Genomic DNA, 25763 nt, shown 5'->3' with positions numbered 1-25763 from the left:
AAATATCGAAACTACAGTCCTTTTAACGCGACACCCCTCCCCATCTTAAGAATAAGGAATTTGCTACTGACTGGCAAGAGAGAGCATCCACCATTCCTGCTGCAAAATGCTGGTGGTGAGGAAGGGATTTCCTTCCCTGCAGTGATGGAAGAACTCACCTGCTGAAATGCTTGGCTGCAGAGACTGTGAACTAGAGCCAGAATTTGGGTCCTACATAGATCATTCCTTACGTTTTGAACTGCCTGGTGCAACCTCAGCAAGAAAGGCCATTCCTGGTTGCATTAATTATGTACTTCAAAGGTTTTCTTAACAACCAAGAAGGCTACAAACTCTCCTTAATGGACACACAGTTTCTGCAGAAAATTATATTCAATACAATTAAGATAATTCAAGAGGGCAAATTACCTGCCATCAGCAAATGTCACTGTCGCTTTGCTATGTCAGGATGAAAGCACTGGAAACTATGTTCGGCACAGGCGCTCTGGTGAATGAGATTTTTAGACTTTTAAATTATATCACAGTAGTTGAAATTTCCTAGGACTGAACAGGCGAAGTATCCTCTGAGAGTATTTGAGTTGAATACAACATGCCCAAAAAGTAACGACAGGCATGAGTAAAACCACCACTTTGTCTATTTTTTTCATCAGAATTAAACCATACTTTATTCTAAGGCCTAAAACTACAGCTGCAGCGTTTTTCCTCAGACTACAGGACTTAAATTTGAAGAGAACTTCTGGAATCAGCTACTGCCTTGGCAGGCAAAGCAATGCAGACAGCTGCTTGTTCGCTGAAATCCTGACAAAATCCTGCGGGTTTCTGCTGTGAGGCTTGCGCTCTGTCCCTGGCCATAAGAAGTTCTCTTTCTATATTAATAACCCTGCTTTACTGATGAGAAAAGCTGCTTTTATCACAATTAAGCATCCCATTAAACAGCCATTTTTACTTATATATTTATCTTTACATTTATAATGGTCCTCTCTCTGCATGAGCAGAATTATGGGGCTGTACAGCTTTTCAGCATGGCCTGTTTTGGTTGCAAAGACAACTCGTCCAAATTTTATTCAAGTGCTAGTAACATTCACTCAGCCAAACGCTGCACAGCCTGACTCTGAAAAGGACACGCAAGATGTAGGCTCCACCCTGCAGTGAAGATGTAAAGAATGGCACTGTGATTGAGAAGAGACTTCCCTCTACAGTATTTCCATAATAATTGTTCCTTCCACTCACCTTCTGTTTCCTTTACCTATTGGCAGGAGCCAAGATGAGACCTTATCTGAGTGGTTCTCGCTTGGGAATGCAGGAGAGCAAGGAGGTGATGTGCATTCCCAATCCCAATAACTGGCTGTTCAAAGAACACCAGCCAGGTGTCATGTTAGGTGCACTGAGAGAGCTTTAAGATACTGGTGGGGCCTCGGGGCCTGCCATATTGTAGACAAGATCTGCTCTTAGAAAGAATTCGTTGGGACTACTCTGAAAGTATCCTTTGAGGAAAAAATCCAAACACATCCCACAGTCAGTTAAAGAAGGTGTAAGAAAAGAAGGGTAAGATTCTCGAAGTAACTCACTGACTCCCTTATTAATCTGCATTGAACTGCAAGTCCCAAAACCCAAATTATGACTTGTGTAAAGGAAAGCTGCAAAACCAACCCTACGTGAAAAACAGAACATTCTTGACACAGATAAACTGGAATGATTAATCCAGGTATGACCTAAACATTTATAGCTGTTGCTGAATATTCAGAATAGCAAAAAACACATTTTAGGCGTATGAGAAAAATTAGAGGAAATACTGAGTGAACACTTGCAATACCCCTTCCAACAGCAGTAACTTCTTTGGAAGCAACCTTTTCCTGCCATATCCTGTGTTACCCACACCATGACAGCAAAACCCTTGGTGCAGCATCGCACCAAGCTCTCACAGTTGCTAGCAACAAATATCCAGCATCTGGTGCCTGCAGCTCATGCCTTCCCGTCTAAGCACTGAGAACTCTTTAAGGAAATGACTTTCAGAATATTCATGTTATCCTCATCTGCTACCTCTCACTAGCCCACTTGAAAAGCAATACAGACAGAGACCAGACAGCATTAATGAAGACATTCAAGAGAGAGAAATGGAATAATGTATATTCCGGTATAGGAACCCTGAAGTGCTAAATTAACTGGGAACTGTGATCTGTTTATAACTATTTAGCCAAAAAAAAGTTATTTAAAAGCAGAGTATTACAATGTGTCTAGTAATTACCACAGGCCCATACATACAGAAGAGGCTTCTCATCCATTACTCACCGAAGAATATGCTGCTCTACATAGATGATTCAGCCAACAGGAAAAAGAGGATGTTTAAACCAATGAACAGAACTCTGAAAATAAACCACTGCCTAATGCTAAATATAAATCAAAGTTGTTAGTGTAAATAATCACGTATCTTCTTCATTTTAGTCCTAGCTTATGCAGTTTACCTTCAGCTCTAGGGAGAGACAGACCCTCCTCAGGACAGACAGAGAACTAGTGGTCAAGTCATCCAGGTGGAAGTGGGAAGCTGACCTGAACGGTGAAAATCAGAAACTATACTCCACTGCAATAACAGCGACTGGTGGCCATCTGGCTTACAGAAGACCTAGCACTACAAGCCAGTCCATCCAAACACAAGCTTTGTCCATCATAGAATCATTTGACCTTCTTTCCAGCAAACCAGAGGTATGTCTCTACACAGAACACAGGGACGTGCCACCTTTATACTAAGAAAGCTAAAATCTGCTCTCAGCTGGTGCCAGGTCAGTCAGGAGTCTGGGCCAGAGGCTTGGTATGGGCATGCCTCTTTCTGCCCTACAGTATTGTATCTCAAAGGTGTCAAGAATACAGTAGGATGGAGACGTAAAACTAGTCTCTAACCTTTAGGAATAGTAGTGCTACATCAGGTCTGAGGCATACTATGAGAAGCTGACTGCCACTACCAGTGCCATTTTAAGGAAAAAGACATTTAATCCCCAAGGATACCAAAACAGCAGCCACCAAAGGCACCGAAGAAAAAATGCATGTTAAAAAATGCTGTATAGTGTTGAAGAAAAAAGTGTGAAAACCATCGGTAGGCTGTGTGAACCCTGAAAGGTCCTGGTTTAGTTAGAAAAGGTTGGAACAGACTCCAGTCACATTTTTAGCACAAAACACATCAGTTCAGCACTGCTTCTGTTGTTCACCATGCTCCCAAGGTGAGCATTTGTGAATAGTTTTTCTCAGAAGTATGCATATTCAAAAAAGAAAACTAAACCAAAAAGATACTAAGTAAAATGAATCATACCGAAAATACAGTAAGGCTGCAGCCCTGAAGCTTCTGGGAACAATTACATTTTATTAGATGGCAACTCTATCCTAACTTGACTCTTGGTCATAAAGACACCAAAGGTTCAACTGAAATTATTTCCTGTGGATTGATCACTCAGACAGAAGCAAGTCAGACATTTGGTAGGGTGAACAGGGGGAGGAAAAAGAATTTTATGAAGATGAAGGCCTTATGTCTCAGAAATAACCATGCCTTCATCTGCACAGAGGAGGGTGACTATAGCAAGTGCTACTGTCCTGTCAAACAACTGGTCTGTAACTCAGTTTAGGGAAGAGGGGAAAATAACAGTAAATAATCCTCTAGAAAAGACTCAAGTCTTTCCTAAACCTGCTTTTTAGAGTGTACTGTGCCTTAACCTACATCTACTAAGTTGATAGCATTGCTTATAAGGGTAAAGAAGATGGAAGAAGATGGCAGTGAAGTCCCTGACTACAAGCATTCCTCGTTCCCCTTTTTCCAGACAGTCCACTTGCCTCCTCACTAAGATCAGAGCAGCAGCCCAGAAAATGACACCACTTTACTAGATATGTCTCGTCCTGGTAATCATGGGCAAACCTCTGAAGAGTATCGGCAAATTGTGGTGACCAGCACTGCAAAGCCTACACAGCATCAAATGCCCTCCCTTTCACTTTATAAAATAACATCCCACTGATCTCTTTCCTTTCTATTTCACTATCTGCAATTACTATTTGCCTTCTTTTCTTTTAACAGTTACTACTCATTCTTATGTACCCACATTGTGTACTACCTGTATTACCAAGTTCACAAACTCTGCCTTGACGATTACACTCCAGCCAATTTCACAAACACCAGCCAGGTCAACAGTGAAGTAACTGCCATAAATCTGTTTTCTTCATCCTTGGACAATAAATAGTCAAGAGAAATGTGGGTGTACAGAATACTCTGAATTTGACTGATCTCTTGTAGAAGTAAGAAAAACTTTCAGTTAAGTCAGCACTAAATTCACAGGAAAAAAACCTAACTAATATTTTATGTGAATTTTCTGGTCATAATTAATTCACTGATGTGACTACACTTCCAATGAAGAGGCTTATAATCGCAGAAGTTTCCAGTCTTTATTTCTTGGAAACCCTCCAAAGGTTTGAGCTTCTAATTTCTGCTAATTAATTCAGGAGGAACCTGAACATATGGTGTTATAGCAAAAAATATATAGCGTGTACAAAATATAGCAAATAAATTCCATTAAAACAGGCCTACATTTTAAAGGGTAAAAAAAGCTGGGAGAGGTGCTTTGCCTTTTTAATGACTACTTCTTTATTTGTCTAGGAGACATTGCTGGGCATTCTTACCCCAAAACAGCTTGAGCAAAATAAACAAAAAAACAAGTCTCGCATCAAGCCGTTGAAGTTCAAAAGGCAGGCTCAATGATGTGCCAATTGGAGAATGCTACAAAAACTGTCACGTCCCTGAACATTGTAATAGAACAGCAAATTGTAATATGTCACTGATCACGACCTCATATCCAGCTTGGACACTGTCTTCTTCGTTTCCCCTTCTGAGTGGGCCTCAGCCACCAGAATGGACCAAGAAAAGGGACAGAGGAGAAACAGCGCTCCTCTGCTCCAGCGGCCATGGGCCTGAGTGCACTAACAGGCCTAAATGGTCCTGACCAGACTCACCTGAGGCCTCCTCCCACCGTCTCCGCCCACTGGCCTGAGAGCTCCATTTAAGCTCTGGCCTGCACCCTCCAAGCCCTGACCTGAATCACAGCCATACCTGTCTCCAGCTCTGTTTCTAGCCCTATGCTCAGGATGGACTTTGGACCTACCTTACCAGTAGCTTGTCTCCTGGATGGACCCCTCATGTACGTGCTGGATTTTGGCTTTAGCCCCTTCTCCTTTTGCTCCTGGATGGACCACACATCTGCTTCACTGCTTACCTTGTCTGTGACTGCTGATGGATCTTGTTACCAGCACCCCGCGCTCCTTGCCACTCTCTGATGCTGTTGGATTGAGCTGTGCTCAGTGCAAGCTCTGTCTGCACTGGGATTACCCTTGGATCCTGGCTTACCTCCTGTAGGGAGCAGCTGGGCCCTGCTGCTCCCTGACACTGGCCTGTATCCTCACAACCTCAGGACCTGACTCCTGCTGCTTGAAGGACAAGGAGGAAGATGACTACGGATGGAAATTGAGCAGCCCCAGTCAGAGTGGTGGTGCCAGCTGACCCCGCAGGAGTCTGCAACCGAGCAGGTAGCTATTAGCTCTGGGGTGAGAGCTTCCCCTTGCCAGCCAGCCATCACCACTTCTGCCTGTCCCTGCTGAGTGGTGAATGTCTACAGAGCACGACCTCAACTGCTGTGAGGTGGCACCGCGCCTGGCTTTATGCTGGGCCTAATGCTGCTCAGAGTTGTACAGTTTTCGCTTGGTCTGTCATGCCCAAAGGAGACTGCCCTGCCACAGGCTTCCCAGCTGCATAGGTGAACTGGCCTGGAAGCTGTTATGTTACTGCCTGGAGCCCTCTTGCTTTTTTTATACTTCTTATGTCTCTGTTGACAGGAGCTAATACTTGGGAGCCCTGAACTCACTTTGTCCTCTGAGTATAAAAGTCCCTAAAGGTGAAAGACAAAAGATGGCTCTTTCTGGCACAACAGATACAATCCTATTGTAATGACAAGTTGTATTTTCTGTAGTGTACGCTGTGAGTTTGCAGTTGACTTGCCTCTAGTCCTGGATGGATTCGGTAGATAGATCAGTTTATATGTGCCTTATTCATGATTTTGCTGTATTTACTACGTTCCCATTTTATTAAGCTGCCTCTGGCTATGTACACGAGGCATGGACATTAGTTCCTCATCAAGCTTCTTGCTCAACTAACAAACATCTCTTTATCCCTTCATTTTTTTGCCTCAACTTTTACACTAAGCATTGTAGTACTGCTACCAAATAGTATTCAGTACCCTCAAATAACTGCTAAACTATTTGTAAGATTGCTAAAAATGCAAGGAATTAATTCCACTCTTGCAAAGGAGTAGAGAAAAAATAGTGAAGTAGCAACAACTATTACTGACGATTTCTCAAGGACTCATTGTTTTCAAGGAAATACTAGTTACACTTAGAGATACTGAGACAGGAAGGTCTAAAAATATTTTTCTATTAGTAGATTGTTTTGTCCTACATACACGATTTGTTTACCTATATATGAGGTATAACTAACATGTCAGCACAAAAGATTTATACAGAAACAGTAGAGACTCACTGTTTCAGACAGAAAACGCTTTCTTGGTCTCCAATTTATAAAATTCTATTAGTATGTGGAGCATGTAATTGCTCTAATCAGAGGAATTAATCTTCACAGCTTCCATGACTACGAGGCATTCTATAGCACGAAAGAAAGGTTTCAGAAGTGGCTTTGTACAGTCCAGCAGTAAGTCAACTAAAACCATTACAAAAGCAAACCATCACCAGAAGTTTAAGAGTTTTACATAGACTTTTAATCAGATGAATAGTAGACATGCTCCCACAAGGAGAATTATCTGAATTTCTGCCTGTATATATGAAAATTAAGTTATTTTCTATTCTAGCTGGCAAATGACTCTGTTTCAAATGAATTAAAACATTCTTTTAAAAGAACTCCACATCTACATGAAAAACGCTCCATTTCTGAGCCCTGCTGCTTGCATTAATACCTGTTTTTCTTGCAGGAAAAAAAATAATTAAAAATGGTTTGCAAGCATTGGCAATATAAAAGTTAAAATTAGGAGGGTCAAATGTCAAGCTAAAACATTTTTTTGCCACTTTTCTACCAAAAGCCTAGGTGTAACCATTAAGCTTGATAATAAAAAAGCTTTATGTTCACTTTCAGTTTTGATACAAAGAAATGAAAGTTGCGAAAACACAAATACAGTGCCTTTTAAAAAAATTTTAAATAAGACCAAACTGTGAATGCCTCACCCTTCCAAGGAAAGAGGCAATTAGAAAAACAGTGAAATAGTTACACATCCTTATAGTGTAGAAAAATACCCACAATGTAGTTGGATTACTGAGAAGGAAAATATATTAACCAAACATCCTTCTGTCCTCATGTTTTGCTGAAGGGCTTGTGTGACTGCTCTGTATGACTGCTCTCTCAGTGAACAATTTCAGGGACTTAGTCTATCCTTCTCCCCATACAGGGGAGAAAACATCCCCTCACACTGATCCAACACTGATTAGCAGTTGAACAGTTACGGCAAATTTTATTAAAGTAGCTTACCCCAAACCAATCCCTTCCACTAAAGCCTTCCTCTGAAATCATAACTTAACTCACAGATCAGCATTTTTTCTTTCTTTATAGAACTAGAAGCATAATAGCTTGAAGAGAGGATCAGGATTCAGAGAAGACATAAGCAACTGCCTATGCCGCAGTTTAGTAACTGCGAGTTACCAGGTAAATTATATATGTTAACTGAATTATGGGAAAGTTAATAGCATTCATGGAGGGGGAACTTAAGTACCTGCTGTACTCTAGAAGCTTTTAGTTTTGAGTAACACACTTGTAACCTAAAACTTTACAAAGAACTCGAGAGACTGGGAAGGAACAATGGCAATAATGTGTGATTAAACGTTCAAAAAAAGCAGAAACTACTTATCAGATATCACAGTAATTACTACCATGAACCTGACATTGTCCTGGACCTGCTGCCAAAGAACTTGCAAGCTAACACAAAAGAAGAAACAACAGACCTTTTGAAGTTCAACAAAATAAAACACCTGGTCCTGTACCTGGAATGGAACAACTCCATGTACCAGTGCAGAGGCAGAACTAACTGGTTAGGTAGTAACTTTGTATACAATGACCTAACATGAGTTAGTAGTGTGCCCTTACACAGTGAAGGCAAACCACATTGTGGGCTGCATAACTAAAAGCTTAGTCAAGAGGCTGAGAGAATTGATGGCCCTGTACTTGGCCCTTGCAAGGCAGCATCTTGGGTCCTCTGTCTGACACCAGGCCCCCAGTGCTCCACTGACAAACTGAAGAGAGTCCAGAGATTTGGGGCTGGAGCGTATGAGGATGGAGTACAGGCTGAGGGAACAAAGCTTCAGCCTTAAGAAGGCAAAGCAGGGGACTAATCTGTATTCTTCCACTACCTAAAGGGGAGGATAGAGAAGACGCTGACTTCTTCCCTCAGAGATGCGCAGTAAAAATAAGGTGCAAGGGACACAAAGTGCGGCTAAAAAATCATGTTAGATGAAGATGGGAAAATGCTTTACTGTAGGTGGTGAAACATTTACAGATTGCCCAGAGAAGCTGGACGTGCTAGAAATCTCCAATCTTAGGGATTTCCAAAGCTTTCTTGGACAAGCCCCTGAACAAGTTGATCTAATATAGAAATTAGTCTGCTTTGAAGAGGCTGGACTAGATAACCTCCAAAGGTCCTTTCTAACCTCATTTCTTCTATGAGTTGGTAGGAACAAACTGATAGGCAATGAAATGAGACTGGACTACGGGATAGCAAGCGATCCCAGCAAACTAACATGCCTGCCAGGGTCCATTTCTCAACCTGGAGTGCTTTCGTGATGTGAAGGAGAACAATGAACTTCCACAGTACAGCACTGAAAGGACCTGTTTAGAAAAGAAACCTAGTAGGTGTTACAGGAATAGGGTGCTGTTATGAATGTTACGAGCTGACTGGAGACAGAAGCAGCACTGAGAAAGAGATGAGAGAAAAGAGGTGTGCTTAAGTGAAGACAGGTGGCTTTTTTGATGCAGAAGAGGTGAGAATAGAATTGTATAAGAAGACTGCGGCTAAAGAAATAAAGATGATGCAAAAAGAAACAGGAGGCTGCAAAAATGCGGATTCAAAACAAATCCTACTTTGGTGCTGACATGGAGCTTTAGTTTATCCACACCCTCTAGTATCTCTAGTCCAGTTGTAAGCAATAGCAAAACATTGTTTACTGAAGGTAGTTATACATGGTCTAACTGTATTTTGTTAGCAATGAGCAAGAAAGCAATGTTATGCTCATTATATTGTTCCTTAGCTGTTCACTGTATTGGTTTACAAGTATTTAACATGCTTTGCTTACCTGAAAAACAGCATGCATCTTAACGTTTTGTTAGTCTTCTCACCTAACCTCCTCTTTAGCTGTGTACTGTTTATCCATTTAGAACCTGTTGGTGTCACAGTCTAAAAGTTAAGAATTAACTTTCTAATTCCTAACAAAAGTATCTAAAACAAGACTATTCATCCATGATTTACCATGTTTGTTTAATAATAGTACTATTGATGTTAATCATGCATACTACAGGGAAAAAAAATGCTCAACTTGCAAGCAAATTGGATATCTAAATACTTTGAGAAATACTCTGAGTAACAGAGGCAAACTGTTTATTTTTTTTTCTTGAAACATTTCTCTTTTGGTTCTAAGACTTCATTCCACAAGGCGATTATCACTTTGAAATATATCATTGTATAAAATAACTCATGGATTTGGATGGTGCCTTTTTTTTTTTTTAGAAATTTTACTATCAGAGGATGAATATTTAGCACTTAGCTTTTAGAATTACATTGAGGCCACCAGAGTAGTTATTGTCATGTCTGACTAAGTATTTTCTGGTATATGTTTTTAGGAATCAGCTGAAACTATTTTTACTATAGAAGTGATAAAAGAGCATCCACACGAGTATTATATGAACTATCATATTCTATGTAAATATCATTAATCATTAAGGACACGGTAGTACTATGCATGAAATTCAGACTCAGTCAAAATCTTTTGAGATGCACAGGAGAACAGATACAGGTGTTTTGCCTTCAAAGTCCTCATTTATTTGTGAAATTTGAATTTGTATACATTTTAGAAGCTCTGTGACATCCAGGAGGAATGAGCAGTATCAGCTGATTCTGTGTTACATGATACGATTTAACTTGACACATCTCAACAATTCATAACAAATTTGAGAGACCATGTTTCTACCTGAGGATTCATTCTGCCTGAGGCTACATGTAGTTCTGGCAGGACAGTCAGTATCCTGCAAGTACTGCAAAAATCTTAAATAACATTCACACTACGCTCACTCATGCAATTTTGCTGGTCATTTTAACAGTAAAATTTATCTGCTTAATCTACTATGTTGTAACAAGTAAATCCTGGTGGTTCTGTTTATCAAACCATGTATGATGAAACACATGCAAACAAGCAAACAACTAACTTGTAACTGCTTTAGAAATAAATTTATCTTAAAGAACATCTTTATATAATTCACTCTAGTAAAAGTCGTTCTTACTGTAGAACCCTAAGGAGGGTTCATGTACTTTTGCCCAAAGTAATCTGGCCCAAAATAACTCTGTCCTATGACTCAGCTGGAGACATCATCACTGTTGACAAAACTTTTACAACCTTCAATCTCTGGGTAATTTTTGATGAAATACTTAATTTTAAAGTGAAAGTTCTTTGCTCTCGTATGCATCTTATGATGCAAACACCGAGTACTTACAGACTCTCAATAAAGGCTGAAGACTCTGGCTGTTATCAGGTGAGGAGACTTGCTAGACTGGGCAGCTGCACTTGGTCTTAACCAACAGGACCACAGAGAGAAAATTTTAGGCTAAGCTGCAGTCCTTGGAAGTACTAGAGGTAGGAGGAGAATTCTATTTAGGCTTACTACAAGGATAAAGGGGGGCAGGTTTTGCGAGATGAATTTGCTAGATTTATTTTTCCAAGTCTTGTTAATTTGTTTTGCTATTTTTACTATTTTTCTAATATTAACTCTGAGATTGATGCCATTTTAGAAACAAACGTCAAGTATCAAGAGCAAATATGAGACATTTTCTGAACAGCTTGCAAAGAGCTGCACTTTTAAAAGAGGTAAAAGCCCAGTGATTCTTATTTGCTGTTTATACCACAGAAAACTGGAAGGGACTGTGGTGAGAGACTTTGACCAGGCAGTGTGAATCCTGAATCCACCGGCTGCGTGCCATAGGACATGCTGTAAAACAGCCTAGCAGAAGCCAGTTACCAGAGCTGGTCTCTCCCTGATATATCTTTAAAATCACCTGAGACATGGCAGCAAGCTCTGCCTTGTATGCCCAAATCTCATCTGAGGACCTGGTAGCATCCTTCCTATCAGCAAAGTGCTGTGAAAAACTTGCAGTGAAGGTACCTTGCTTTTCTCTGTTATTACGAAGGAACTTTCCTCGGCAAGCAAGACTCCAACAGTAAGGCTCTCCACTAAAACTGTTCTCAACGAGTTCATGACAGACTTCACTTTCCGTTTAAACCATTAACCCTTTAATGCTACTTTCTCAATAGGAATTAAAAATTGCAGTGTTCTGATCCCAAGCACTGCTTGAATTAGATACACATTGCTTTATATGAGCAAAAGAGAACCCGTATCTGTTTATTGGTAGATACCCTCTTAATTATAAATCTGCTGTGGCAATGGAAGAAAAAAAAAATCCTGCTCCGTTTACACATAAAGTTTACAGAAAATAAACCCACAACCCCAGGATATTTCTTGTGCATTTTTAGCTTATCAGCAAAGTAATCAGAATATTTTCACCGGAATATTATTAAAACTATTATAGCAGATGGGGCAATTTCTTGCTATTCACCTCTACAGATGACACAGCAAAAGTGCAGAACACTCATGTGTTATTGACCCATGTGACTGAATACATTTTCCCCATAAAATTAAAAGCTCTGATTTCTTTTTAAACTTAAGACATTTTCAATCAGTGAATATTCCTGCTTTTGCACTGGGAAAATGTAATGTGACAGGACACAAGGAAGAAAAAAAAATTCAGATTATATTAACACAAATATATGTTTATACATAGCAAAATCCCTATTCTTTTACCCTACTATTCCTTTCACAGGTAATTCTGCCTGTTGTACATGCTGAAACACTGCTGGAGGATAGAGACTACTGCATAGCACAAGGGAGAACACATATATACACACACACGTGCATATATGTCTCCCTAACCCAATGCTGTCTTCAGGGTAATTTTGTCCACACTTTTTCATGAGTTTAAGAACACCATTCATGCCTGTATTTGAGACAGACATATAAATAAGTAGTTATTACAAAAGCCCTGCAAGGTTTCTTACCACTAATGTAATTTGAAAATTGTTAGAAAGCTTGGGGAAAAAAACCCTATTTCTTATTGAGAGGAAAAATGAATGCATTTGGAACACTGAGTCAATGATGTATCCAAGCCTGTTTATTAGCTACTTGTTCAGTTTCCGTGAAATACAGCTTTGAAAAATAGTAACTCTAAAAGTCAGAGGAAGGCTGTGAAATAATTGCTTAAAAAATTGTAACTGGCCTGCCTTAAGACAATTCTGAGTCATGTACACTGGTTATACCCTAATGTATTTGTTTGTAAGTGCTTCAGAGTTCCTTGTTCCCTGAAACTGTGTTTTCTTTAATGTCAAATCTTTTAAAGTTTTCTCTTGTTTGGGGTGAACTAACTGGTTCATAGGCCAAGATTTGAAACTAAAATACGGTGCACAGTATCTGCTTCAAATATTGATCCTACGTCCCAAACTAGCCTCTTACATCCCTAAAAGTCTGCCTGTTCAGATGCCAGTTCTGTTCTCATCTTTCCTTTAAATATCACCCATCAATACAATGAAACGTCATGTATACTGAAGTCTGAGTAGTGAGTTTAATTGATTGTTCTATGTTTATATGGGTTCTTTCCAAGAATTATGTTCACCTAAAAGCTCAATTTAAAGGAAGAAAACTCATTCATTGCTGAGACAGAAGCTATTCCTTTAAAATAGTATATTCCCACAGAGCAGGACAGATCTGTTGCTGCTGGAAAAGTGGAAGCTCAAAACCAGAGTGAACTAAAACCAGTAGACTAAGTTCTGGACTGAGTTTTCAGGTCAGTAGTGGTCCTTGTACAGCTATGGCATTTCAGATGTCAGACACCTAAGACTACAAAGGGACTGAAGTGCAACTAATCGAGTATCACAGCACTTAAATAAATCTTCAGCAATCATCATGTCACACGCACTGCGCTGTTAGCAGGACACACTGTAAATGAGCATTAAGTAATTTTACGCAAAACACTCATCATGGAAGTTGTCTAATCATGGCCATTAGGAGACAATACGGACAAAGGAATCCTTTTATCTCATCCTCACCCAGGAAACCAAAGCCTTTCAAAAGCTGAACCAAGAACCGAAATCCTGCTTTCCCTTCATCATGACATAACTGATCAACACCCCCAATGGTGGCAGAATTTGGGCCAAGTGTGACTTTAGTGCACAGAAATATAAATCCATGTCTGTTGTCACCTCTCACTCAGAAATGTCATTAATTGCTAAGCTACAGGGCACACCATGTGTGAGGACTGCAGAAATGATGGCTTTGTGGAAAGGAGGAACCTAGTAGTCTTTTTATCTTCCCGTCTCCAAACTATCCGATGAATATTTAACAGACAAATACATATGCAGCTTTTGGAACAGCAACTGGAATCCCTAAACACGAGCCAAGCAAATGCCTCTTCTGCACAGGGAAGTATTCACCGGATGATGTTAAAAGTATCTCCCACACTTCCTGATAATTTATAGCCTAATACTCTGTAAGGTCAAACATAAGTTTAAATGCCCCCTCTAGCAAAAGAAACCAAATGTTCTGCTATCTTGAGTGGATCCCTAAGGTATCAGAAAACCGAATGAACCCTACTCTGTATAGTTCTGCACAGCAGGCTTTCAAAGGAGATGTAGGATGTAGATACACACTTTGGATAGATCCTGAGCCAGTAAGGTGCTCTGAAAACCTCTAGCCCCTTCAAACAGGGAAGTGGCAAAGCACCTCTCCTGCATATTCGGAGGAGGATGATAAGTGACAGGCACAAGGGAGATGACTCTCAGGCTTTGCTCATTTCTGCAAAAAGCAAGAAGCAGAAGTACAGGTTTCTGGTCAACCACTGGGGAAGGCAGCAGAGCCAAGCCAAGATGGTACTTCATGAGAAAGACAGAAATGGGGCTGCAGCTACAGGCTGAAGACAGACAGAAAATATCAGCAGACCCACTGATACTTTGTTGGTTTCTCAGCTTCGCTGAATGCCTTTGTTGTTGAAGCCATGGCAATACGTTCTTTTTGCCTTACTAGCCGTAGCCCTCCCACAGAAACTACAATCCAGTTCATTTTCAGAAAAGTAAAATTCAGGAAAGAAAGCTCTACCAAACTCTCTCCTTTCTAGCAGCAACAACTTTCAGCAACAGACAGAATAGAATTGGCAGGAACTTCCTATGTTATCCCCCAACAAGCAACAAGACAGATAGAGCCCAGCAAGAACAGGAGAACACGCTTTCAGCAGAGCAAATATCTGTTATCTACTGCCTCCACCTCTGCCTGTCAGGGCCAAAGCTTACTACTGCAAATATGATGGTACTTTTACAGAATTTTAAATAGATTCCAGTAATTAATGTAACCAATTTTGCATAAGCAGGCCTGATTATCATGTTCATACCACCAATTAGCAGCTGCTGCTAGCTGCTACAAACTTCCAACAAGATTTCTGCTTCTGCTCCATTACTTTTCCATCTCTCAAGTGTAAGTTTTCTATGACAATGATTTATAGGATGGTTCACTGCAGCAACGTTCATCATCAAGTTTTAGTAAGCGTATGTCATATAGCACATACAAAGTTTAAAGAAAGCCAGAAAAATATGTTACATAAAGTTACAGTAGCCAGGCCTAGTCTCTATCTGCAGAGGACATGCTCATCAATGTTCAGTAGAGTTGTTTCAAATAAGGTTCTGCAGGTCCCTTTTGACAAGACAAAAACGCAGAGGCATCTGCCTCTATAATCAAATAAGGAAGCTAAACCATAATAAGCTACTTCAGATAGTTACTCTTTATACCAGTCCTAACTTGTGCTAAGCAATTATCACTAGCCTTCACTGAAGACATCCTGAAGTATTTTTGTTTGTGTTCTAAGGCCTACACATCGGTACTCTATGCCAACATCATTCCCATCACCTTCTGTCTGAATGATGAGTTGTTTTGATACCAACGTTAACTTGGTTTTAGTTGAATATGTAACGGTTGCACTAATGTTTAGGGTAATACACACATGCAAACACACTAAGATGACCATGAAAAATGAAAGCACTCATAAAAATGAATGCAAGGTCACACATTTGAAGGAAAACAAGACAGTAGCTTAGCCTGACAGGCTGCACCCAGAGGGTGATGGTAGATAGCTCCTTTTCAAACCATCAATCTGTCACAAAGTCCCCCAGGGATCGATATTGGTCCCAGCGCTGTTTGAGCTGCTCTTCAACTCAAACCGGCAGATTATGCTACAGTGTTCAACTGAGAGCCACAGCTGCAAATCTAAGACTATGAACTGCCCTTGTGAATCTTGATTAATCTAATTCTAATAATTTAAAGAATTTTGGTGAAGGAGGTGACTTTAATTGTAAAGACTGACTTTACGGCACAGTGTGTTCTTTTTAGAAGATACTCATATACATCATATACTCTTAAAAAGAATAAAAGAACTGCTGAGTTCTACATGCGCATCTTTAAATCACGTGAAGGTGAGTTTGGAAAGTGCTACCATGATAAAATGCAACAACTGTCTTCCCCAGAACAGGTCTAAGGCAGACCCCAGATTTGTTAGCTGGTTCAGCTCCATGCAGATCTGTTTAATTTAGGCACCTGAAGAATTTGTCCAAGAGGCTTAAATTTTTCTTCATATCTTGCATGAAAGGATTTATTTTATCAGACATGAAGTGTCTTGCAAGAGTGGTTGGTGTTTTAAGGCTTCACTTACCTATCAGCAACTACTTTATTACTGACCAGATGGGAAAAAACCCAAATACCAGTACCTCCCTTTGGTACAATTAATTTCATGAAATTTACTGAACATTTATTCAGTGCATGGTAGAAAAAGCTCCTGAATTTAAGATTGTTTCCCATATACAAGTATCATAGAACATATACTGGCAGCAGAGAGAAATACCAGCTTTGAAAGCTATCTGTTATAGGACACTTCAATCTTTAAAACTACATATAGCAGCATGATACATTTCTGACGAAAGTAACAGCAAGTAATGTGATCCAAAATATGCAAGAGTCTGAATGTGTACCGCCAGACATATGCTCTGTACAGTATATTTTATGCTTGACAGCACGGTATGGTACAAGTAGAAGGAACAACAGATGAGACAGAGCTACAGCTTAAAATCAAGATTATTTTTTTTTTACTTTTTCCTTTTCAATAAGAGCAGAAATAAAGTGTTAAAAATATGCAAAACCCTCAACCGACCAAATAAATGAGGCCAAAGAAAAAAAAAAATAAATTAAGGACAAGCATAGTTTAAAACTTTAAACCTCCCTCCCAACATTTCAGTACTACTAGCTAGTGTGTAAAGCTAACTGTATTAGCTTAGCCACTCAATTTTGTAGAGACACCATCATCTGGCATTGAAAACTCAGTATTTCCTGCCACACCAATATGACAATGGCTTCCAACATTTATAAATACTGAATAAAAGACCCTTTTTTTGCACAATTACCTTGTGAAGTCAGTCATCTCCATCATAATCACACACATCCTCTTGGCCAAAACAATGATGTCATTGCTGGTATCGTCCCATATTTCAATCTCTGCATCGAGCTTACTCTTGACTTTTTTGAAGTCAGCCACTTGCTCAGCTATCTTTTCCTTTTCAGCCTGTGGCAGTTGAGTCATCTTGGCCTGAAACGTAAAATAGTTTGATTTGCAAACTGTCTATGTTAGAGTGGTTTTCTTTTTTTTTTTTAAACAAAATCACTGGATATTATTAAATATATAGTTTAAACACACTGTGGCCTGAGACAACTGTTCCAGCCTCAGCACTTCTGAATTTCAAAATCTCTATGCTATCATTGGGTTGGGCCAAATAAATTACCTCAGTGTTAACAGGGACAGTGGTGTCCATGAAATCATTAATATCAACACAGTGAGAGAAAGACAACTAAATTCTTCCAAAGAGCCTTTATAAATATGACTGATAGACCTTCCTTTTTCTCAGGCATGAAGGAGACTAAGTGTTTTTAAGTATGCAAGTTACAAAATGCAATATTCTTTCAGGTAGGAAAGAATAAAGGAAACAGCTTAACAAGAAGAGATGCTTGTGCTCTCTTCTGAGAAGGTTCTACAATATCATTTTAAGAACTGAAAAAGACTTAGTTCTTCAAATATGCATCTTCTGTCTTTCAATAAGATAAAGAAATAGATGAACAATGTCAGAAATCAGTATGTGAATAAGGGTACCAAAAAAGTATCACGAATGCCAAACAGAAAATATCTGATACTCAAATCAATCCATAGCCAAACTGGGGTCAAGTAGGACACGGTCCTATACTTGGCTGCGGCTCCAGACTGGACTGTTTGCAAACATTCCAATGGCTAAAACTCCTCCAAATAAAGATTTAGTATAGCTAGAAAACTGGTGTGTTTTGTGCAAGTTCAGACCATGGAATCAGAACACTCAACCTATACGGAATGCATATATTCTTCCTACATTTAAGCATTAGTGAAGTATAAAGAGTGAAACAACTTCTGAAAATGCAGCCTGGTGAGAGAAATATTTTATTTAATATTCTTCTTCATGAGCAAGATTATCAGTCTGCTCCAGACAAAGGTCAGATACACTTCCTGTGTCAGAAGCAGGCCAGGTAGCAGACAGGGGCTAAGATATTCTGTGGCCATATAGCAGTCCTGGCCCTTCATAATACCTTCTACCACAGCAAGTGAGGAGACCTTTTGGTCTGTCGGTCTTGATGGCTCTGCTCTCACAGTGGTTTTTCTCTATCACTTTCTCTGTGAAGTGGCCCACCTCTTGCACCGCCGGCCATCAGGCACTCACAGTTACATACAGCAACTATTAACACACTGTAATTATGCTGCAATTAAACAATATTTTGTGACTTACTCTTGTTTATAAAACATCTACCATCCACGAAACAGAAATTTAAGGCAGTGGTGGAATTACTTATAATTAGTATAACAGGTAAGCAGTTTAATATGTAATGTGTATTTTTTTCAAGCCATGGCATTTCACAGATTTTATTTATGCTTGAACCACTCTGTCACAAGGTTAATTTTCCCATTTATATGAATTACTGGAAATTACAGGTCCCCCAAAGTATAACTATCTTATAATTGCAGTCACAGGTAGAAAGCGTACATATTTTAAGAAATATTTTTCCTGTTTTGTTAAAAAAATCCACACCTGAAACAGACCAGAGAAGACCAAGACATGCTTTCCTCAAGGTCCCAGGATAAGCTTGCTGGGAAAGGTATGAAACAGATGGAAATACAAGTTGGGCTACAGAGTCCAGAGAATCAAAGTACCTCTTTTTATAATCTAGTAGGTATTTGCTAATCGGTGGATGCTTATGGTATTTCCTAGCCCCCAGCTTCAATACTGCTTTGAGTTCAAGAACACAGGCCTAGATCTGGAAACCACAAGAAAGATGACATTTTAATGAGAGAAATGTGACATACAGTATCCTGCTACGTGCCAACCATAATGAGTTTTAGGTGGAACGAAACACATTATCCACTGGAACAAAAGGGCAAAGGAAAACTACAATTCTGACCTTGATTTTTCTTTCATTTCCCTCATACTGCTTCAAAACCATATACAGCAAGAAAATAAACCAATTGTATACACAGCCTTTTAAGCGCAGATATGATTTTGTATCAAAATAGACAACATAATGGTAAATGTGAAATAAAGATCTAAATTGAATGACTGCTATTACATGAGTGCAGGTTTATTTTGTCCACCAGGAGAAAATGTTTTTTTCATTACTTCTAAGAAAAAATGCTTTTTATTGCAGTAGATAACAGAGTTAAAACTAGGTGAGAGAAGAAGTGATATTTTTCTTCCTTCTATTATAAAAATAATCGTGGGTTTTTTTTTTTTTTAATTTTCCCGAATTAACTCTTCAGAGGGCTATTTATCCCTCGTAGCTGGGGAGTCTCCAACACTGGGATTATTTGCATTGTCCCATCCGCAACTTGATTTACCGTGTTAAGACTGGTGTTTCTTTTCATTTCAGTCCCTTTCAAGTTTCAGTCAATTCGCTGTCACAGATACTGAGATTTTAGGATCAAATCAAATTGTCCACATAATGATAAAAATAGAGGACACACAGGGAGTAACTACTTGGTGAAAATTTTGACTCATCTCTCACTGGTGTATTAATCACCAATGAGATCCCAACCCAAAGAACTGGCCTTTTGCCTGCCTTTGTCCCTGGCTACACTCTAAGGAATTGACTTTCAGAAAAGCTCATGATTATTCTCTTAAAAGTCTTAGACTGACACTCATTTTTTCTTTCCTTATCCCCTAAAACAAATGACTGGCCAGATCCACACCATAAAAATTCTTACCACTTACAGGGAGGAAGGAAAGGAAGAAAAGCCACAAGAAGCACAACACATTCAAGCAATTGTTTGTGTTATAGACAACTCCTTTAGTCTGAGACAGAGGTGAGCCACATATCCTTCTAAAAGGGAAGAAACCTCCTTTTGAAAATTATTTAACACATCTGCATTGTAGGTTGCAATGTCTCATGTAACTGCAGAGAAGAAAAAAGAGAAAAATTCTCTTTTTCTACAATTTTGTAGGTTACAAAGGAAAAAACACAACCCATCTCCTGATGGAGCACGTGAAAAACTTTTCAGAGCTTTTACAAACAAGAATACAAAATAACATGCTCCTTATATACTGCAATTCTAAGATAATGGCATAGATTCATGTCCCTGCTTTGCCGCAGTTGAGACCTAAGCTCTTCAGTCCCCTGCAGACTCAGCAGCGACCAGAAGCCATCTCACCCATGGTCTTGTTCCCCTGCTGCAGAGTCAGCTGAACACTTGATGGAAGTGAACAAGTTCTCTCCAAATCACTCAAAAGGACAGGAATCTATTTCAATCATGCTATTTTAAAACAGTTCCAACTGCGATGTTAATTGTTTTTACTTGAACAAACTTTGCAGATGACCACCACAGAAAATGTGCACATCAGCTGAGCCTATTTTATCATGAAGGTGAGTGTAAGATAGGCACTTAGAAATGTGTTTTGAGTGCTTTTCTTGAATATGGCACAGAATTAAAGAGTGATTCTGTTAAAACGAGTCAATTGTGCCCACTACCTTTTACAAAACAAAATCCTTTTTGTACTCACTGAATAGTTGTTCTAGTTTGGATAAAGAGGTGAAAGAGAGAATGGTGGATATTCGGCAATTCATGGCAAAGGGAATACACAGGATGATCCCTAGAGATGAACTGTGTGGTTGTGTGGTACTGACAGCTGAGAGTAGCTGAATTTCTTTTGCCACGCTTACTACCTGCTGTCACCAGTTGTCTTCTTCCAATTTTAAGAATTGCAGCATGCCTGCTGAACACCAGCATTCTCAGAACAAGTTCAGAGTGTGACTCATTTGTCCTGCCATGTCAGTTCCTGTGTATTTTTAGATACAATATAATTGGATAAAGAGGCAAAGCTATCGGGAGATAATATCAAAAGAACAAACTGTTTAATGCCATTTTTGCATCAGCACTTGCTAAAAAGGTTGACTTAGATGAGGCAATTGTGTGATACTAAATCTAATTTCCCTTTGTCCCAGGGTAAGAGGCCTACAGATGAAGAAGCAACATGTCATGAATCTGGGCTTTGCTAGGGTTTTGTCGCTGGTTCTCATGTCATCCTATTCACAAATAATCTAGGGAAATATGATCTAGAGGTAACTGCCACTGAACGGATACGATACGGGTTAGAAAATCGCTCACAGGATACCTACCAAGAACGTGTGCCAAACTGGAAGTATCTGTCAGGCAAAATTTTGAAGGGACCTGCCCTGACTCTGCCATTATTTAGTATTTTCACTAATGGTGTGGATGACAGAACCATCTGCAGTGTAAGAGGCCTAGTCTGAACGTGTCAGAGTTGTGGTTTAGAATTCAAAGCAATCTTGAGAAATTTAAAAACTGATCCGAAAAAATAACACGATGTATTTCAGCTGAGACATGTACAAGGTTTTACATCTAAGAAAAATCACCAATATGCACATGGAACTGAGACACAACCAGTTATCAGTGGTTCTACGGGCAGAGATTTGTAGTTGATCAAAACGCTGTACTCTTGGCAAAGGGCAAACCTCATACAAAACTCATTCTAAAGTACGCATACAGAAGAAAATAGTATAAACATTACACTAGTGGTTGTTTTTGAGACCAAAGCCGGAGTAACGCATTTAACAATATCAATAGCCTGGACACAAAATTCAAGAAGTCATTAACCAGATGAAGAGCATCCAGAGGAAAGAAAACCAGAGAAAAAGACACAGAGAAACCACTACCTTAAAGGATAAATAACGGGTATTCAAGTTATTTAATCTGGAGTTTAGAAAACAGAGTGGACGTGGAATAAGGATCTACAAGTACAAAAAAATACTATATATAGAAAAGGGAAGCTCAAATCCTGTGTCCATTGCGGATAAGACTAGTACTAACTAACATGCTTAACTGCAACATATGAGGTGTAAAGAAAAAAACTTTCCAATAAACAATCAATTCCAGTAATGACCTAAATAGAGACAGCAGTGCAATTGCTCTTACATAGGTACATGTCAGCAGAAGTGTATTTATTGTACCTTGGGATAAAATGGCTGGATTGGCCTATTTCTTGGGTTTCTTTCCAGTCCTACTTTGTAACAGTACAGGAGCATTATACTGCTACAACACTGAGCCCTCCATTACCTCATCTCTTCCCCATACCAAAATTGGAGTAAGTGAAAAATTACCAAGGAAATTAAATACTTTTTATAGATCATGACTCCTGACAGGGAATCTTTTGCCATATATTATCAAAATTATTATTAGTAGAACCTACTCAAAACTACTGCAGTTATTTGCATTACGCTTGAATTCTTACCACCAAGATTTCAAGCTTCTGTGTGGCTTTGATAAAAAATAAATTTAAAAAATATTTTAAACTTGGCTTTTTATTTATAAAATAGCACATGCTTCCTGTTAACGTATGCCAACATTTATATTAATGTAGGAACTTAGATGTAAAGTGCTTGCTACTTGAGTAAGAATACCCCCGATTCATTTGACAGCAAATTAACTTCCCTTCTAAGTATTGTTTTACACAAGTATCAATAGGTGTTCTTGGTGTTTGCTTTTACATCTATTCTCTCTTCTTCGAGAGTTCGGTAGGATTTTTATATGATCATTTTTCAAAGCTAAATATATTTTTAGACATATATTAATGATTGCTATATTTAAGATGTAATAAAAATAAAATAATAAAATAACTCAGCCTGGATTTTCTCATTCACAATATAATACACGCTGAGTCAACTCTCCGTAAGCCCTGAATTGTTGCGCAAACATAGTATGCAACAAGTCTATATAAAAGTTCATCTTATTCTCAGATGTTTTTGTCTATGTATTCACAAAACAGTCTGCAGAACTCTGAGAAAAAATGTGGGTGGGTGGTTGCCTGAAAGCATTTCTGCTTTTGTCATCTCTAAGTAGCTTATGTATGAGCTAACACATTTCACATCTTCAATATGAACACTTGATCTGTAGCAATAACTTTAAAATTAAGCTACACTGTTCCCTTCACTAATTTAGTAACTTTAAACACTTAAAATAAATTCTCTCCTACCATCAGAATGTACATTGTCTTCTAAGACTGAAAATTAACTGGGCAAATACTTACTTGACCTTCTCTTCAATGCAAAATCATATGTTAATAAACCACTAACTACCTTAGTAGAATTACACTGAACATGACGGCATAAATTTCCTCAAGCAAAATTACACTGTGATAGGCCTGCAGAGTAACTACACAGATTAGACACAACAGCCAGATGAAGATCTAACTTCCATCTGAGAAAAACTGCGTCAGTCCTTGAATCCACAAGCAGTACCACCTGTTTTCATACTAGCTAAGGATTTGGTCCTAAGGATCTTCTTCAGGGATATACAACCGCCCTACATCCAGTTTAATTACTGAGAGATCTCACAGCACATTGCCCAAGTTAACCTGCATCCCATAAGCACCATCACATTCATCCTATAGATAGGGAATTATGCAAGGGAAAGATCAATAAAGTAACATTTCCAAGATGACTGATATACTTGCATAGTCACGAACATAAATACAAGGTCAAATTTCAGTCCTGCCAGCTCACCACTAACCTATACTCTGTATCTTTACAGACAGATTCTGAAGAAGTTATAATTAATAATATATGAATTTTTCCTACATAAGGAAAATGAGATTTGCTAGTTAAGATGTAGCCTTTGTTACTAGTGGCATATGCACATCGCATCACGTTTTACATGCTGTGGTATGTTTTTTACGTTGTAAAAAGACAATGCAAAAAGGTGCTTTCATAGGCACTAATTCCCTGTTGGAGCAGTAAGAGTTGTGACATAGGAGAAAATATGACACTTTTGACATAGAAAGAGGAATCAAGAGTGCTCTTGTGCAGAAGCAGAATCGAAACAGGTATGTATAAATAAAATTGAATCACTGCAGTGGAAATGCCTAAGAGAAAGAACTCAAGGAGGAAAAGAAGTTACTCTGCAATCTTGCCATACCGCTTCTGGAGCACAGTCATTCTTGGTGTTCCCACTGCATGCAAAAGCCTTACAGTAGCACAGGAAATCTGCTGCAGAGGACAAATCCCCGTCTAAACCTTAAAAATCTTTCTTACCTATACAGATTCTTCATATTGCTAAATATGTTCTAGGAATAAATCTTCAAATAGCAGTCCAAACAAAGAGGCCTTAAATCATTGTTCACATTTGCTGCAACAGCAAACAGATTTGTTCAAACATTTGTTTTAAAAAAAAAAGTGTATGTGAAGATTTCATTTCTGTCAACATGTTGATTTAGGTTAAGAGGGTATGCATCTAATTTAGTCAGAGACATAATTTTCTTCTAAGTTTTTGGGGAATGTGCCATTTATGGCCCTGATACCATAATCTGAAAACTAGGAAAACTATCTCCTAGTAAAGATACAGAATCAGGCTTTAAGCAATGACTTCTATCTAGATCCCCCCAAAAGGAACATTTACAGTAATTGTATTATTTTGGGGAAAAATGAAAGAAAAAATAAAAACGTACCTCCTATACTGTAAAAATACTGTTTCTTCAAATGTATTAATCATAGTTTATCTATAAATAACTGTCCGTTTCATCTCTCCACCAAATTCCCTGACAGTGCAGATTATGTAATGCCTCTGTAGTACAAGGAAAAGCGTATCCCAGACACCTCTCCCCAGCAATACGCTACGCCTCTGACTCTTCACAGCCAGCTCTCTCCCTGCAACAGGCCTCAGCATTTACTTCTTGCTTTGTGTATACATCTAGAAGTATGTGTTACTTACAGTTTTCTTTTGAAAGAACATTACCTTTAAAGAAGTATTCTGGTTTATCTGAGTGGAAGAAGTGGAAGACCACGTGTGAAAACGTGATCTTTTAAAGCTTTAGCAGATCTTTTGTTACTACATTAGGATAGTGAACTTCTACAAACTACCACGGCCTTTTTCTGAATGAGAGAAAACCTTCAAGTGCATTCATTATGGGATATTTATGAAAATATGTAAGCGCACCATCTGTACCTGTTCCAAACAAATTCATAGGCTCTCATATGGATGATGTTTTAAAGGAAAACCTTGCTTAACTACAATAAAAATTTTTGCCTGTAATGTGGGGAAAACGTGTTAACATTTAGAGAGAGTAGTTTCAACCAAAAAGGGCAGCGAGTATACTTTAATTGCCAATTATGTTTATTGAGTAGTAAGATTGAATGAGGTGATCTTTCATACAGTTATATTTCTCACAATGTTTTAAGAGTCAACTGACAGGTAATTAACGTGTCAATTGATATGCACGTATGCAACACAAGTGAGCAGCGTTCATTTTGGTTAGTAGTTTTTCCTTAGTATTTAAGGTCTTAATGAAGAAAATATCTGTGTTTGATGAATAAAAAAAAATGTGCTTGCTGAAAAACAAATAGGAATTAAAATGCCACTTTCTTGACATAATTCTTTTTATATTGAAAAGTGGGGTTTTTCCCCAACTGGTTCTATCAATTATCATTTCCATTCCGGGAATACTACTAGAAACAATCAAGTGTGAGAGATGTGTTATTGCTCTAGGTGTTGAGCAAACAAGTAATGAAGCTGACATTTCTGGCCCCATGGATCTTTCCACTTCAGAAAGCTGTGAACAGAGTACAGCTGTGCTGAAACATTATTTAAAATAGAAACATAAAGATTAATGTTTGCTAAATACACCAACTTTTTACTAAGAAAGCTTTTGCTGCATCAAAAATATTTTCAGGTTCTTAAAAATGTCTGAATGCAAACAATAAACAATAACCAGTAATGTAGTGAACTCCTCAGGTTCAGTGACGATACATCAGGAAAAACATT

At 38.7% G+C, this 25763-nt stretch overlaps 1 protein-coding gene across 3 annotated transcripts in view; it reads right to left on the bottom strand.

Annotated features, from left to right (window-relative positions):
* Positions 1-25763, bottom strand: part of CTNNA3 (catenin alpha 3) — a 533166-nt gene that overhangs the window by 45940 nt on the left and 461463 nt on the right. For all 3 annotated transcript variants that reach the window (XM_054204553.1, XM_054204552.1, XM_054204554.1), the window contains exon 15: positions 16828-17009. In XM_054204553.1, coding sequence (XP_054060528.1) covers positions 16828-17009 — 182 coding nt within the window. The remainder of the gene's footprint in view (positions 1-16827; positions 17010-25763) is intronic.

Source organism: Rissa tridactyla, chromosome 6, assembly GCF_028500815.1.
Source record: "Rissa tridactyla isolate bRisTri1 chromosome 6, bRisTri1.patW.cur.20221130, whole genome shotgun sequence".
Classification (NCBI taxonomy): Eukaryota; Metazoa; Chordata; class Aves; order Charadriiformes; family Laridae; genus Rissa; species Rissa tridactyla.
This window is presented reverse-complemented; position numbering and strand designations above follow the sequence as displayed.